Source organism: Chlamydomonas reinhardtii, chromosome 7 (genome assembly GCF_000002595.2).
Source record: "Chlamydomonas reinhardtii strain CC-503 cw92 mt+ chromosome 7, whole genome shotgun sequence".
Taxonomy (NCBI): Eukaryota; Viridiplantae; Chlorophyta; class Chlorophyceae; order Chlamydomonadales; family Chlamydomonadaceae; genus Chlamydomonas; species Chlamydomonas reinhardtii.
Genome location: NC_057010.1, coordinates 3050954 through 3063440, shown reverse-complemented (window position 1 = coordinate 3063440; position 12487 = coordinate 3050954). Strand labels below are relative to the sequence as shown.

General features: G+C 58.0%; 1 protein-coding gene across 1 annotated transcript; it reads right to left on the bottom strand.

The window, feature by feature from the left end:
• Nucleotides 1–983: 983 nt before the first annotated feature.
• CHLRE_07g333570v5 (uncharacterized protein) lies at nucleotides 984–2825 on the bottom strand. The gene is made up of 2 exons (XM_043064227.1): nucleotides 2010–2825; nucleotides 984–1909 (listed from the first exon to the last, which is right to left on the bottom strand). Exons 1-2 carry the CDS (start codon nucleotides 2748–2750, stop codon nucleotides 1301–1303), a joined length of 1350 nt encoding a protein of 449 aa, XP_042922795.1. The 5' UTR covers nucleotides 2751–2825; the 3' UTR covers nucleotides 984–1300.
• Between the last annotated feature and the right edge of the window lie 9662 nt (nucleotides 2826–12487).

Genomic DNA, 12487 nt, shown 5'->3' with positions numbered 1-12487 from the left:
CACACCAAGAATAACATAACAAACACAGGCGCAGTGCATCGCATAGGACCCGGCGCCGGCGAGGTGACTGCAACACACTAACGCCGCATGCAGCAGTTGGTGGGCGTTTGTGGAACTAAAGTGGGCCGATGCGGCGGCAGTTGGGCATATGTGGGTTTTCATTCGCGCGCGCCTGCCACTCGCACTGCATGCACATTTTGGCTGCGATGCTGCAGGCGCAGCCCAGCTGGATCAGTCGCGGCAGCATAGCGCGGCTGGGCAGCAGGCGGGGCAAGGCGACCGCTGCCCCGAGCGGTTTCCGGCTGGTTTTGCAACGGCGCGCGGCTAGTAATGGTGCAGCAAGTATATAAGCAATGTATAAAATGTATAAACATGTAATGATACGCTAGCCAACATGTTTGGACACGTCACAGCTGATGCCACCACCAGCGATAAGCACTAGCGCTCATCATGGGGGCGGCCGGCACAAACACTGGCCTGGCAGCTAGCTTGGCGCGCGGTGGCGGCCGCCGGTGGCGCCCATTTGTAGGGGGCGGCAGCGCGCGGCTCCCGCAGCCCGGCGGGCGCGGGATGGCCGCGCGCCGCGCGAGCTGGCGCCGCGCGGAGCCGGCGCCCGGATCCGGGGAGCCAGCGGCTGGATCGCGGCGGTTGGGCGGGCTCTCGCGCTGGGTCGCGCGGCGCGCGCGCGGGGCAGCGCCAGGGCCTAGAAGAGCGTGCTGGCTTTCGGGCGGCCCGGCCAGGCGCGCAACCAGGCGCGCGGCGGCGGCGCCATCCGAAAGTAACCCAAAAAATCTAACGGGGCATATAAGAGCGGGGGCAATAATAATAATAATAATAATAATAATAATAATAATAATAATAATAATAATAATAATAATAATAATAATAATAATAATAATAATAATAATAATAATAATAATAATAATAATAAGACCAAGGTCCCGCGTGCCTTAAGGGAGTCCCATCGAGGGTAACCCTACCGTATCTCTGTGGGACCTTGGCACGAGGCTCCCCACGCATCCACCTTCACTCAGTCCATAGGAACCAAAGTTCTGGACCTATCGGCCTACCAACTCTCCAAATTCGGCCATCGTGAAGTTTCCACGTTGCAACAATGGGATCCGAACCCAGAGAGTCGCTACAACGCTTCCGTCAGTACCGCGGACTCCATACTGGAATACTGACTTGGTTCCCCGGGCAGAATCCGAACCTGCATCTATACTTGTCAGCCTCAACCCGGCCGAATCCGTGAATCGAACCTGGGTCTGCCATGTGACAGCGGCATGCTCTACCAATTGAGCTACCGGGGAGGCCCCTCACCCGACTGCTGGGACGGGGACGCATACGACTGCAGTTCTCTCGCCGGCTTGTTCTGCAGCCCGGCTGCCGTGAAGGTGCGGTGGAGCCAGGGGTCCAGAGCCACCGGGTTATTGTGGAAATGCTGCGCCGCCGTGGTGGTCAGCTGCGCCGCTGCACGCTGCCACTCCGCCTCCCGCTCCGCCAGCCGCGACTGTGCCGCCGGCTGGGGCCCCAAGTCCCCCGCCTGCTGTGTTGGCGCCGGGCACGGCATGGCTGCTGGGCGGGCCGGAGCCAGAGGGGCGGCCGGGTTGGCCGCGGTGATGGCCCGCCGCACGTCCTGCACCTTGTAGTCCGCTAAGCTGACACCCGCAATCCGGCAGTGCTCCGGGTGCACCACCACCCCAGCCTCCGGCGCCAGGAAGTACGGCGCCCGAGGCCACGCCCCCGCCCGGTCCCCTGGTGATGCTGCATCGTACGCCGCCCGCTCTTCAAAGGTCCACAGGTGCCGCGGCTTGCGATGCTGTAGCACACAGGCAGGCTGCCACGCCCCATCCATCGCCAGGGGCAGCACGCCAGGCCCAGGCTCCTTCTCTTTTCTTCTCTTCTTGCCCTGTCAGGGTTCTGGTCTTGGGGACCAGGCTGCTTTCAGGCAGCAGGGGGGCAGCGCGTCTGCCCCTGTTCAACCTTGTAAGGATGATTCCTCAAAAAACAAAAATCCGGATGACCCACAGGGGTGGTGAGGCGGTGCTGCCCTGCGGTAAGCCGTTCAGCACTGGGAAGGCGTCAGAGAGCATCCCGTTCACACACACGCGGGCAGAGCCGTTGGCAGTGAGCAGGCGGATCCAGCGCAGCATGCGCGGCCCAAACCCCAGTCCCTCCGCGGACGCATACAGCCACTGCCGGTGCACCCGGTCATACGCCTTTTCAATGTCCAAGAAGTACAGCGCACCACCCTGCCGTGGCGTGCCGTCCGTGCCCACATCCAGGCGCATCCATTCGATCAGGCCTTGGAGGTACAGCGCGTTGTCTCCAATCCAGCGGCCGGTGATGAACGCAGTCTGCAGCTCATCCACAACTGCATCCAGGGCGGGCTGCAGGCAGGCGCTGACGGCCTTGGACACCATCTTGAAGTCGCAGTTGAGCAGCGTGATGGGCCAGTAGGACGCCAGCTCGGCGCGGTCCAGGCTTTTGCCCTTGTAGATGAGCGTGATGATGCCCTCCCGCCAGGAGGCGGGCAGCGCCGCCGCCATTCCACCGCCATCGTGGGCGTCTGCAGCGGCAGCAAAGGCAGCGGCAGCAGCAGCACACAAGCGCGGACCCAGCAGCGCCCAGAAAACCTTGTACACCTCGTACGGGACCCCGTCCGACCCAGGCGCTTTACCATTGGCGGAGGGCGTGCGCAGTGCCCCTTGCTCCACCTGCCGCCGCAGAAAGGACGTCAGTGGCTGCATCTGGATGACAGGGGTGGTGAGGCGGTGCTGCCCTGCGGCAAGCCGTTCAGCACTGGGAAGGCGTCAGAGAGCATCCCGTTCACACACACGTGGGCAGAGCCGTTGGCAGTGAGCAGGCGGATCCAGCGCAGCATGCGCGGCCCAAACCCAAGTCCCTCCACGGACGCATACAGCCACTGCCGGTGCACCCGGTCATACGCCTTTTGAATGTCCAAGAAGTACAGCGCAGTCTAGTGAGAAGGTGAGTTGCACCCCCAGGTATTTGTAGGGTTTTGTGGGCGGGTAGTACGGTACAGTGGTGTTGCCAATTCGTAGCTTGTTAGTCAGTTCACGGTGCATCGCGTTCAGCGTGCCTTGGCCGGTGGGTCCGTCAAGGGTCGGGGTGGACCGGGACTTGTTGTGCCAGATGGCGGTAGTTGCGCACTTGGTGTGATTGACTCGCAGGCTTGCCCAGTCTGCGTAGTCCGAGATTTTGTCACATTGGATCTGCAGGTCTTCCAGCGTTGTGGTCAGGGCCGCCAAGTCGTCAGCGTACGCGGCGGCGCTGCAGTGGTACCGTGCATTGTCTTCCGGGCTGAGGCATCCGTAGCGGTAGCCCCGCCCACCTGCGTGGAGCCACCGCACAAGCGGTTCCATGAACAAGATAAACAGTACAGGTGACAGGGTGTCGCCTGGCACCGTGCCACGTTCTATTGGGATGGCGGATGTGCATCCATGTTCAGTACGAATGCGGGTGGTGGCGTGCGCGTATAGGTTGCGGACTGCGTGTATCAGGTCGTCGGGCAGGCCCAGATCAAACATAATCTGGAGTAGCCTGTCCTGATCGATTGTGTTAAACGCAGAGCTGTAGTCGACATATAATGCGTATACGTCTTTCCCATACAGGGCAGCGTCCTCCAGTACATGCACAAGGTTCAGTATCTGCCGTTCCGTGTTGCAATAGGCCCGGGAGCCCTCCTGTGATTCGCTGAACAGCTGGAGTGGGCCTGCCAGTTCGCCGATGCCCAGGGTGAGCATAGAGGTGTACAGTTTATAGCAAGTGTTGGCTAGAGTGATGGGCCTCTTGTTCTTGATGTCAAGAGCGTCCCCAGGTTTTGGGAGCAGGACCGTGTCCGAAGTGGCCCAGGACTCCGGGATTGTGGACTTGATGTACATGATCTTCAGTGTGTTGTGTAGGGCTCGCTTCATGCCGTGAGGCAAGATGCGGAGCAGCTCGTTCGGAATGCCGTCTGGGCCCGTGGCTTTGTTACAAGAGAGGTGGGCGATACAGTGATCGACCACGGCAGAGGTTGCTTAACGATAAGTTGGTGTGTAACGTCAGTTCAGACCCGAGTTCGATCCTCCCCAAATTCGGTACAGGGGAAACCTCCGTGCGTATTCAAATCACGCACAGGCGCTCCGCAGGGACCGCACGGCTCTTCAGTCGTGTCCTTGTCATCCGTGGCTAACGTCAGATAAGAGAGTGGTCGTGAAGTGCCGGCAAAGGCGCCGGACTCTGGAGCGATCCAGAGTTTCAGTTGAGATGTTGCCCGACAGTCAGCATTACCTGATCCCCCGATCTCAGGTACCGAAAGCCGTGAGGGTAGATCATCCGAGCTGAACATGGATAGGACACCAGGGGCTTAATCCACCCCGCTCCCACCGGTGGGCAGGACCGGCAAATGATAAGGTGGTCGTGGTGACTTCCCGCCTTCTCTCGAACTGGGTTGAGAGATGATCAGCGAAGGCGTTGCCCCGTTAATACATGCTAGGCCCTATGGGCCAGCGTTGGGATTATTATTATTATTATGGGCGATACAGTGGTCAAAGTTGGCGGGGTCTGCCATGCTAGAAAGCATGGAGTGTGCTTCCGGGTGCCTGTTACGCTCAAGCGTAAAGGCATCCGTTGTGTTAGGTAGTTCAAACGGGTACCCACGCGTTGCGCCGGGCGACAGGCGGTATTCACCTGTGCGGGGCCCTCGTGGGGGGGCTGACAGTTTGCGGAAGTGGCCTTCCAGGGCGGTTAGAATGCTGGGAGGGTCGGTTACCACCTCGCCTGTTTCAGGATTGCGGGCCGCGGGGAGGCCCCGTTCAGTTGCTTGTTTCTGAAAGATGTGTTTGTGCCCTTGCGCAGGCCTGGTGGTGAGCGTGTGCTGGAGGGCAGCGGCAGCAGCTTCACGCTGCACTTTGGCTCGGTCCGCCACCAACTGGCGGTGTTGGGCTTGGCAGTCCTTTATCTGACCTCGTATGGTGGCAGCCTCTCCTTCCGTTGTTGTGTCTGGCGCTGCACCGCCGGCTGTCAGGTTAGTGAGGGTTTGCTTGAGTTCCACCTCCTTGTCCCACAGTGGTTTAAGATGTCGGGCAGCTGACCGGGAAAGATGGTGTAGATGGTGCTTCCCAGTGTGTGGCGGTTTTAGTGTGCACTCTTCAAGTAGGCAGGTGAGGCCGTCTTCAAGAGCCTTGCCAAACCGCTCAGCTAGCTGGTTCACGTCGGTTTGTTGTACAATTCTGTTGTGCGCCAAGTCCCATTGCATTGTATTTGCCGGGTAGGTGGTTGGGTTTTTAGTGTGCTGTTTTAGAGCGTTGTCAATCACCTGCACCACGCCCTTGCTGGCATTGTGCAGGTCTGCCATGGCCTCGACCATTATGTCCTCCAAGTAGACGGCAGCGGCGGCCAGCTGCTTCTTGGTGATTGGAAGCGTCACACGAGACCAGCGTGGGCTGTCTTCAGGTGTTGTTGCTGGTGACGCTGTGGGCTGCGGTGCTTCCCATAGGTGCAGCACGTCAGCAGGCAGTTTTACGTGTACAGGGTTATGGTCAAAGTTACCCGCGACTGTACTTACGTACGTGCTCGTGTGGGCTGGGGCACGCGGTGAGCGTTGTCGTGCACATGAGTATGTCATCTATGCGGCTGCGGTGCATTGTGACACCATGTTGTGTTTGTTCATAGGACCATTCGGCCGCTGTGGTAGCTGTGGTCATGGTGCCTCGTGCGGGTAATAAACCAGTTTGTGCCAGAAAGCGTTGGTGTAGTCGATCAGCAGAGTCAAGCGGCCCTGTGCGATCTGCAGCATTAGCTACAGCATTGAAGTCTCCCGCCACCACGTGGGCGTGGGTGTACAGCCACGCGCTGGCGCCAGCGGGGCTGCCTGCCCGGCTGGCGGCCGCGGCCGGCCACGTGCGGAGCGCGGGCGTGGAGCAGCATCCGCCGCAGCCAGCCACTCAGCCGCCAGCGGCTCCGCCGCAGTGGCGGGTTAGCCTGGACCAGCTGTGGGTGGCTTTTTATTTTTTGAGGAATCATCCTGGATTGAATGGAAGCAGACGCGCTGCCCCCCAACTGCATCACCTGTGCAGGCCCCCTAGGTTTCCTTTTGGGCGGCGTATCTTTCCAGGCGCTGGCTGTAAGCAGTCACAAAACGCATCCCAGGATGACAGGATCGCTTACATTCCCCCCCTTAGAAGGGTGCGTCCTCGAACCCATTTTTGCTGGCGGCGGTCAGCGGGTTAAGCACTCAGCGCGTACAAGGGCTTGCCATTGTTTAAGCTCGGTGCGTGACTGTGAGATAAGCGCGCTTGGCGCGGATCGACCTTGCGACCTCGGAGGCCGTATCGCACGTGTGCTCTATTCGGTCTCGATATAGCAGCTTGCAAGTTATTTGACATGGTCAGGATGCGACATGTGGATATGTGAATTGCGACATACGACATTGCGACATAATGCACATACTGCCCAAACGCATCCAAACCTGCCAAACATATTGTGCATGCATTCAATATGCCTCTGGTAAGCGTGGAACGCCGTGGCACACAACAAAACGTGTCTCGGTTGCCACAGTGGTGGTGGCGTGGCGTAGGGTGCGGCCAGTGGGAGGAGCTTGTGGCTACGCTAGCGCAATACACCGCCGCAAAGCTGGGAGATGTTACTTAAATGGGCTCCAGGACGCGTAGCTATGCAAATGTGGGCGAGTCTTTGTATGTCGCAATGTTGTATGTCGCATTTCACATGTCGACATGTCGCAACCTGACCATGTCAAATAATGTGCACACAGCCATACCAATTTTAAGCAGTCACAAAACGCATCCCAGGATGACAGGATTGCTTACACTGGCATGGCGTATTATCGTCATCAGCTTACCTGGCGCCCATGTGTACTAGCTCTGGCTGGAGTCGCAGCGCCTGCACTCTGGGAAAACAAAGTTACCGGACAATCCAAAAGCTACCAGACATACCGGACAAGTGCCGCACCCTACCGGACAATGCTTGAAACCTACCGGACAATAGTCCCCGGCGCCCCTTACCGGACAATGCAGGCCACGATTTCCCAAATCTTACCGGACAATCAGCACCAGCCACAAGCCGGATCAACTGTACCATACATCCTGCTGTTGTTTGTGTACTGTATTAACTAGTTTTGTGTTATAACCAAGTCTGTTATCTAACCCCACCCCTGGAACGGCATGGAGGTTAGTTCATTCACTGGAATTCTTTCGTGTGGGCGTCTGCTGCATGGGCATTTCGTGAGCCTGACTTCAAGCAGCGGCCCATAGACATAGCATGCTAACTTTCATCAATGTACTAGCGTACTTATACTCAATACACTGCATTTTGTCTCAGAATGAGCTCAGCTCGCTGTTCCAGCAGCTGTTCCACTTATGTTGCTCTCCCTCGCTCTGCTCCCCCTTGCAAATTTGCGTTTTGAGCACAAATTAAGGCTAGTTCAAATGCCAGGAGCTGCTTTGCTGGCTTGGGACGCAAATCCTTGCGCTGCTGACAGCTCGTTGACCAGCTCGGTGACGCTGCTGCTCAGACGTCAGCTGAGGCCAGCTATTACGTGAGAGCAACGACTATGCCTCATAGTCTATCAGCTGTGCTTCAATGTTCAACTGAGGAGTCTCGGTCGCTGGCCTCAATCAACAACACCATTCAACATCGCGTTCAGTCAACACCGCCCTCGCCCGGCACGCCATAGTCCACAGGTTAGTCCGCAGGTTAGTCCACAAGTTAGTCAGCAAGTTGGTCCGCAGGTTGACGATGTGATGCGTTGAACCTAGTGGTACCTTGCAATCCAGTGTGCACAGTGTTCAGCTTCTCGCGCTGTGTTGGGGTTGTCTTGTGGGAGCCCCGGCCTACAACACGTGACTGTCTGCTGCCTCCCTTACTAGCGCTGAAGGTGTGCTTACGGCACGGTACCTTAACCCCGTCTCACACACACCCTGCCCCGCCACAGCTTGCCAACCCCTGTTGTCCCCTCTGGACCATATGGCTGGCCGGCCCGCCGCTACACCTCCAGCATTGTGCTCAGCAACGGTATGGTACGGTGAACATGTGGGCGCACACACATGTACATGTACATGTACAGACGCGCCTTATGTGATAGGCCCCGTGCACTGCCAAGCACTCTGTCCGTGGCTGGCCTTGACGTGCATTGGCACCTGCTGCCCACCTTGTGGCAGACGATTGACTGGGTGTGCCTATGTGTGTGCACGCGTTCGTGCAGGCGCAGCCGGTGGAAGCAGAGCTACATACAGGAGCGTGACACCAGCTGTCTGTCGCTAGAGGTGGAGGCGGGCGCGGCGGTGCCATTCACGCAAGATTTACGAGTGAGTGTCCGTATCTATCAGCTTTGCTTCAATGTTTGTCTTCTCGGTTGTGTTAATGGGAGATGGGTTTAGGGAGTTGCCATAGGTGCAGGGCCGTAGGCGGCTTAGGTTAAGTTCACCCTCGCACACTGTGTGTGTGTGTGTGGGGGGGGGGGGGGGCCTTCAACAAATGACTGTTTGCTGCCTACCTGCCTGCCTGTAAGGTGTTGCCTACCTTGCCAAGACCTTGACCCCGTGTCACATACCCACCCGCTGCCCTGTCCCGCCACACCTTGGCGCCCACCCCTGCCATTTCCCGTCCCCCAGACTGCTGGCTGACTGCAACTTCGTTCACCTTCACCAGCAACGGTGAGTGTCCGCTACACATGTTGGCTCACACAGACACTGTCTTTGTGCTTCGTTGTGTGTGTTGGTGGGAGTTGGCAGGGTAAGTCAGTGTGAAGCATGACGGAGATGCTGAGGTGGCTGTAAGGTGGTTCCCTGGCAACCCTGCGTGCACAGTGCTCTTGTCTCTTGTACTCTGCCTCCCTGACTTGGGCCGCAATGTCTCTGCCGTTTGTGGAGAAGAGTGACTAGCTGTAACGTATATGTGTGGCCGCGTGCACGCAGGTGCAACCAGGCAACACAGCCAACAAGCAGGCAGTGGAGGCGCAACTAAGGATCCAGCATGGGCAGCAGCTGGTCCAGCACTAGAGGTGGAGGCGGGCATGATGGTGCCAATGACGGAGATTGGTGTGGAACGGAGGTGGGCATCAAGGTTGTCGGATGCGTTGTATCCAGCAGACACGCAAGTGATGGGGCTAGTCATTGTTGCACATTAGAGTTTGCACGCATATATTTAATGTAGATATCATATAACAGGTTTGATGTAGTGTTGCATGAGCGTATGAACTTGTCAACGATCGAGGAGCAGGTGGCCTCAGGTGCGGCTAGATGGATCCCGGAGGATGACGCAGTATTGGGTGGTGTGCAGTGTGCTTTATTGGGTGTGAGGCTTCCAAACGGAAAGATGCTAAACTTTCCTGTGAAAGGGCTTCATATGCCTAAAAGGGCTTCACTTGCCAGTAAGGACTTCATTCCCCGTGAGTGTGCGGCAAAGCCGAAGGGCGGACGCAAGGGGGGCAAGGTGGAGGAGGAGGAGGTGTACGATGGGGGTGAAAGTGGCACAAGTAGGGAGGAAAGTGGCAGCGACTGAGCTACTGAGCGAGGTGACTGGCGTGGCATGGATTGGGTACGGCTGGCTACCGGACATTGGTGCACTACCTTACCGGACAATGCTTGAAACCCACCGGACAATGCTTGAAACCTACCGGACAATTGTGCACTACCCTACCGGGCATTGGTGCACTACCTTACCGGACATTGCTTGAAACCTACCAGACAATGCCTGAAAGCTACCGGACAATGCTTGAAATCTACCGGACAATCATGCACCACCCTACGTACCGGACATTGGTGCGCGACCTTACCGGACAATGCCTGAAAGCTACCGGACTCTACTTTACCGGACAAATTGTCCTGTTATTAAATCGCATTGTCCGGTAACCGATTAGCCTGAATGTCCGGTAACAGATGACCGTATTGTCCGGTAAGATTAGGGGTGGGTTTTCCCAGAGTGCTGGGCGGCTGTGGGACTTCCTGCACAGCGCGTGCTTGCGGCTTTCTTCTATGTCTTGCAGCGGGCTGGACCCCGCTAAGTCAGCGCCACATCTGGCCCATTTAGTGTTTCCTCAGCAGGCTTTCCTGGGGTGCTGCTTAAGCAACCGACTTGTGGGGGTGGGGTGGGTTATGGCGGGGCGAGTGCTGGTAGCGCTGGTGTTTTCGTTTCTGGCGCGCGGTGGTGTGTTTTCAGGTGGTGGTGTTTCTTGCGGTCAGGCTTTGTTGTAGGTTGGTGCTCGGGTTAGGTCTGGCGGTTGTTTAGGAAACCCCTCCCGGGGGGCGGGGGGGCCAGCCTCCTGCTCTGTCTGCGGGGTCGGGATGGGGTGGCTGGGGTGGGTTGGATGTGGGTGGACGTTGGCGTTTTTCGGGGTTTTTCCTTTCAGCTTTCTTCGCTTCTCTTTTCTTCTTGCCCTGTCGGGGTTCTGGTCTGCGGGACCAGGCTGTTTTCGGGTCTCTGTGCCCAGCAGTAGGGGGGAGCGTGTCTGCCCCTAGTCAACGCTGTAAGGACAAAGGCAAGAAGCCTAAAAAAAATGCTGCTGCGGCCACAACTGCCGCAATGCGGCGGCCGCGCAGGAGCAGCTGCCTTTTGTTTTGAGGCTTGCCTTTTTTTTAAAGTCATCCTTACAAGGTTGCGGTGGTAGACGCACTACCACCCTGGATCATATCACAGAACCTCGATAGGGCCAGAAATCAGAGAAGAGAAGAGAAGTTTTTGTTCCACCACAAACCTACTGGAAACCTCAACAGCCAGGTGACACCGCACACCTACTGGAGTTCTCAACAGCTAGGTGACAACTACAGCCACTGCCATGACCACACAGATCATCTAGAGCTCTCCAGTTGACAGGCCCAGAGCTCCACTTGAATCTTGGATCTTGAACTTGAAAGCTCTCCAGTTGCAGGCCCAGAGCTCCAGCCTTGTACCCCAGAGACTCCCTGCACCACAGGGGGGGTCTACACACCACCAAGGTGTGGATGGGTTTTGGTAAACCAGGGCCCTTCCTGGTGGGGTGACCGGGATTCGAACCCAGGATCTCTCAAAGCCTTAACGAAAATCGGCTTGAGTGTCTTAACCATTTAGACGACCCCCCCAAAGCCTGGTGCGGCTGAGGCGGCAGCGGCGGCGGTGGAGGCGGCGGCGGCTGCGGCGGCGACGCGTGGGCAGCAAGCCACGGGGGCAGCACAGCACCCTGCGGACCGCGGTGCTGCGCCCACTTATGCTTGGGGGGGCGTCGCTGCCGGCATCTGCCGCAACACGGCGGTCACACAGGAGCTGCTGCTGGGTGCGGCTGCGGTGGCGGCGGCACGCGGCGGCCGCTGCGGCGACGCGTGGGCAGTAAGCCGCGGGGGCAGCACACGGGTGGAGCGTCCGCGCTACTGTGGAGCACGCTGCGGGCCACGTTAGTTCATGCACGCCGTCTGGTGTGCCTACTGGTCCAGTGAGCCCGCTCAGCAGACTTCGGCGCATGCATGTGATCCCGGAGGTGGCTGGTGAACTGTGCAAGGTGATGCAACTGCGCTTCACTGCCGCCACACTCACCCCTGAAACCCTGTCGGCCCTCCCTACCCAGCTCCTTACGGCACAGCTGAAGGCAGCCAAGCTGGAGCGTTTTGTGGAGATGTGGACAGCAGGCGGTGCGCTTTGCTAAGTGGTGGAAGTGGGGGAAGGGCCGCCGCAACTGCATTTGCGACTGACACTTTCGTCTCCTGTGCAGGCGCCTCAGCGACTGTCGGGCGTCTTTGTTTTGCAGGCGTTTTTTCATGGTGGGGCGCCTATCTTCAGCTCCCGTCCTGGTCTTCCACGTGCGTTTTTATGATGGAGCGCCTGTCTTCAGCTCGAGTACTTGGGTCTACCTTCTGGCAGCCAGCCCCCGTCATTGGTTCTGGTTTCCTTGGTGGTCCGGCGGTCTTGGTTCTCGGTTTCCTGTTCTCTGCCTGGTTCTGTAGGGAGGGGGGTGGCGGCGTGTTGGCAGGTAGCCCTGGCTTTGTTTCGTGTGGGTTCCTGTAGGCGCTGTCGTGATGGTGTGCCCCGCTGAGGGATTGGTGTGGTGTGCCCTCGCTGAGGGTTTGGTGTGGTGGGGCAAAGCCCCCTTAGTGGCGCCTAAGTGGGTCTAGGCAGCTGCGGTTTGTTTGTTGGGGGTGTTGTTTCGGCTTCTGGGCAGCCTAGGGCTGCCGTTTTTGTGGTTAGGTGGTGTTTCGGTTTCCTAGGTGGTGAGCAGGTGGTCTCTCCTTTTCTTCTCTTCTCTTTCTTCTCTTGCCCTGTTGGGGTTCTGGTCTGCGGGACCAGGCTGTCTTCGGGTCTCTGTGCCCAGCAGTAGGGGGGAGCGTGTCTGCCCCTGGTCAACTCTGTAAGGATGAAGCCTCAAAAAAAGACAGCTGTCGCGTCATTCTGCCGGCACTGCATTTCACCGGCACGAGCGTGTATAGCCTAGGGTTTCGTGTCGCGTGTGTGATTGCGTGTGGACCTTAGCAGCTAAGACTGCTGTGAATCGCCTACT

Bases quoted from the DNA above. Each gene is read 5' to 3' on its own strand.
- CHLRE_07g333570v5 (XM_043064227.1), bottom strand. From the start codon at position 2,750: ATGCAGCCACTGACGTCCTTTCTGCGGCGGCAGGTGGAGCAAGGGGCA. The intron at 1,910-2,009 runs GTTTTTTGAGGA...GAACCCTGACAG, and splicing joins TGTGGGTCATCCGGATTTTT to GGCAAGAAGAGAAGAAAAGA.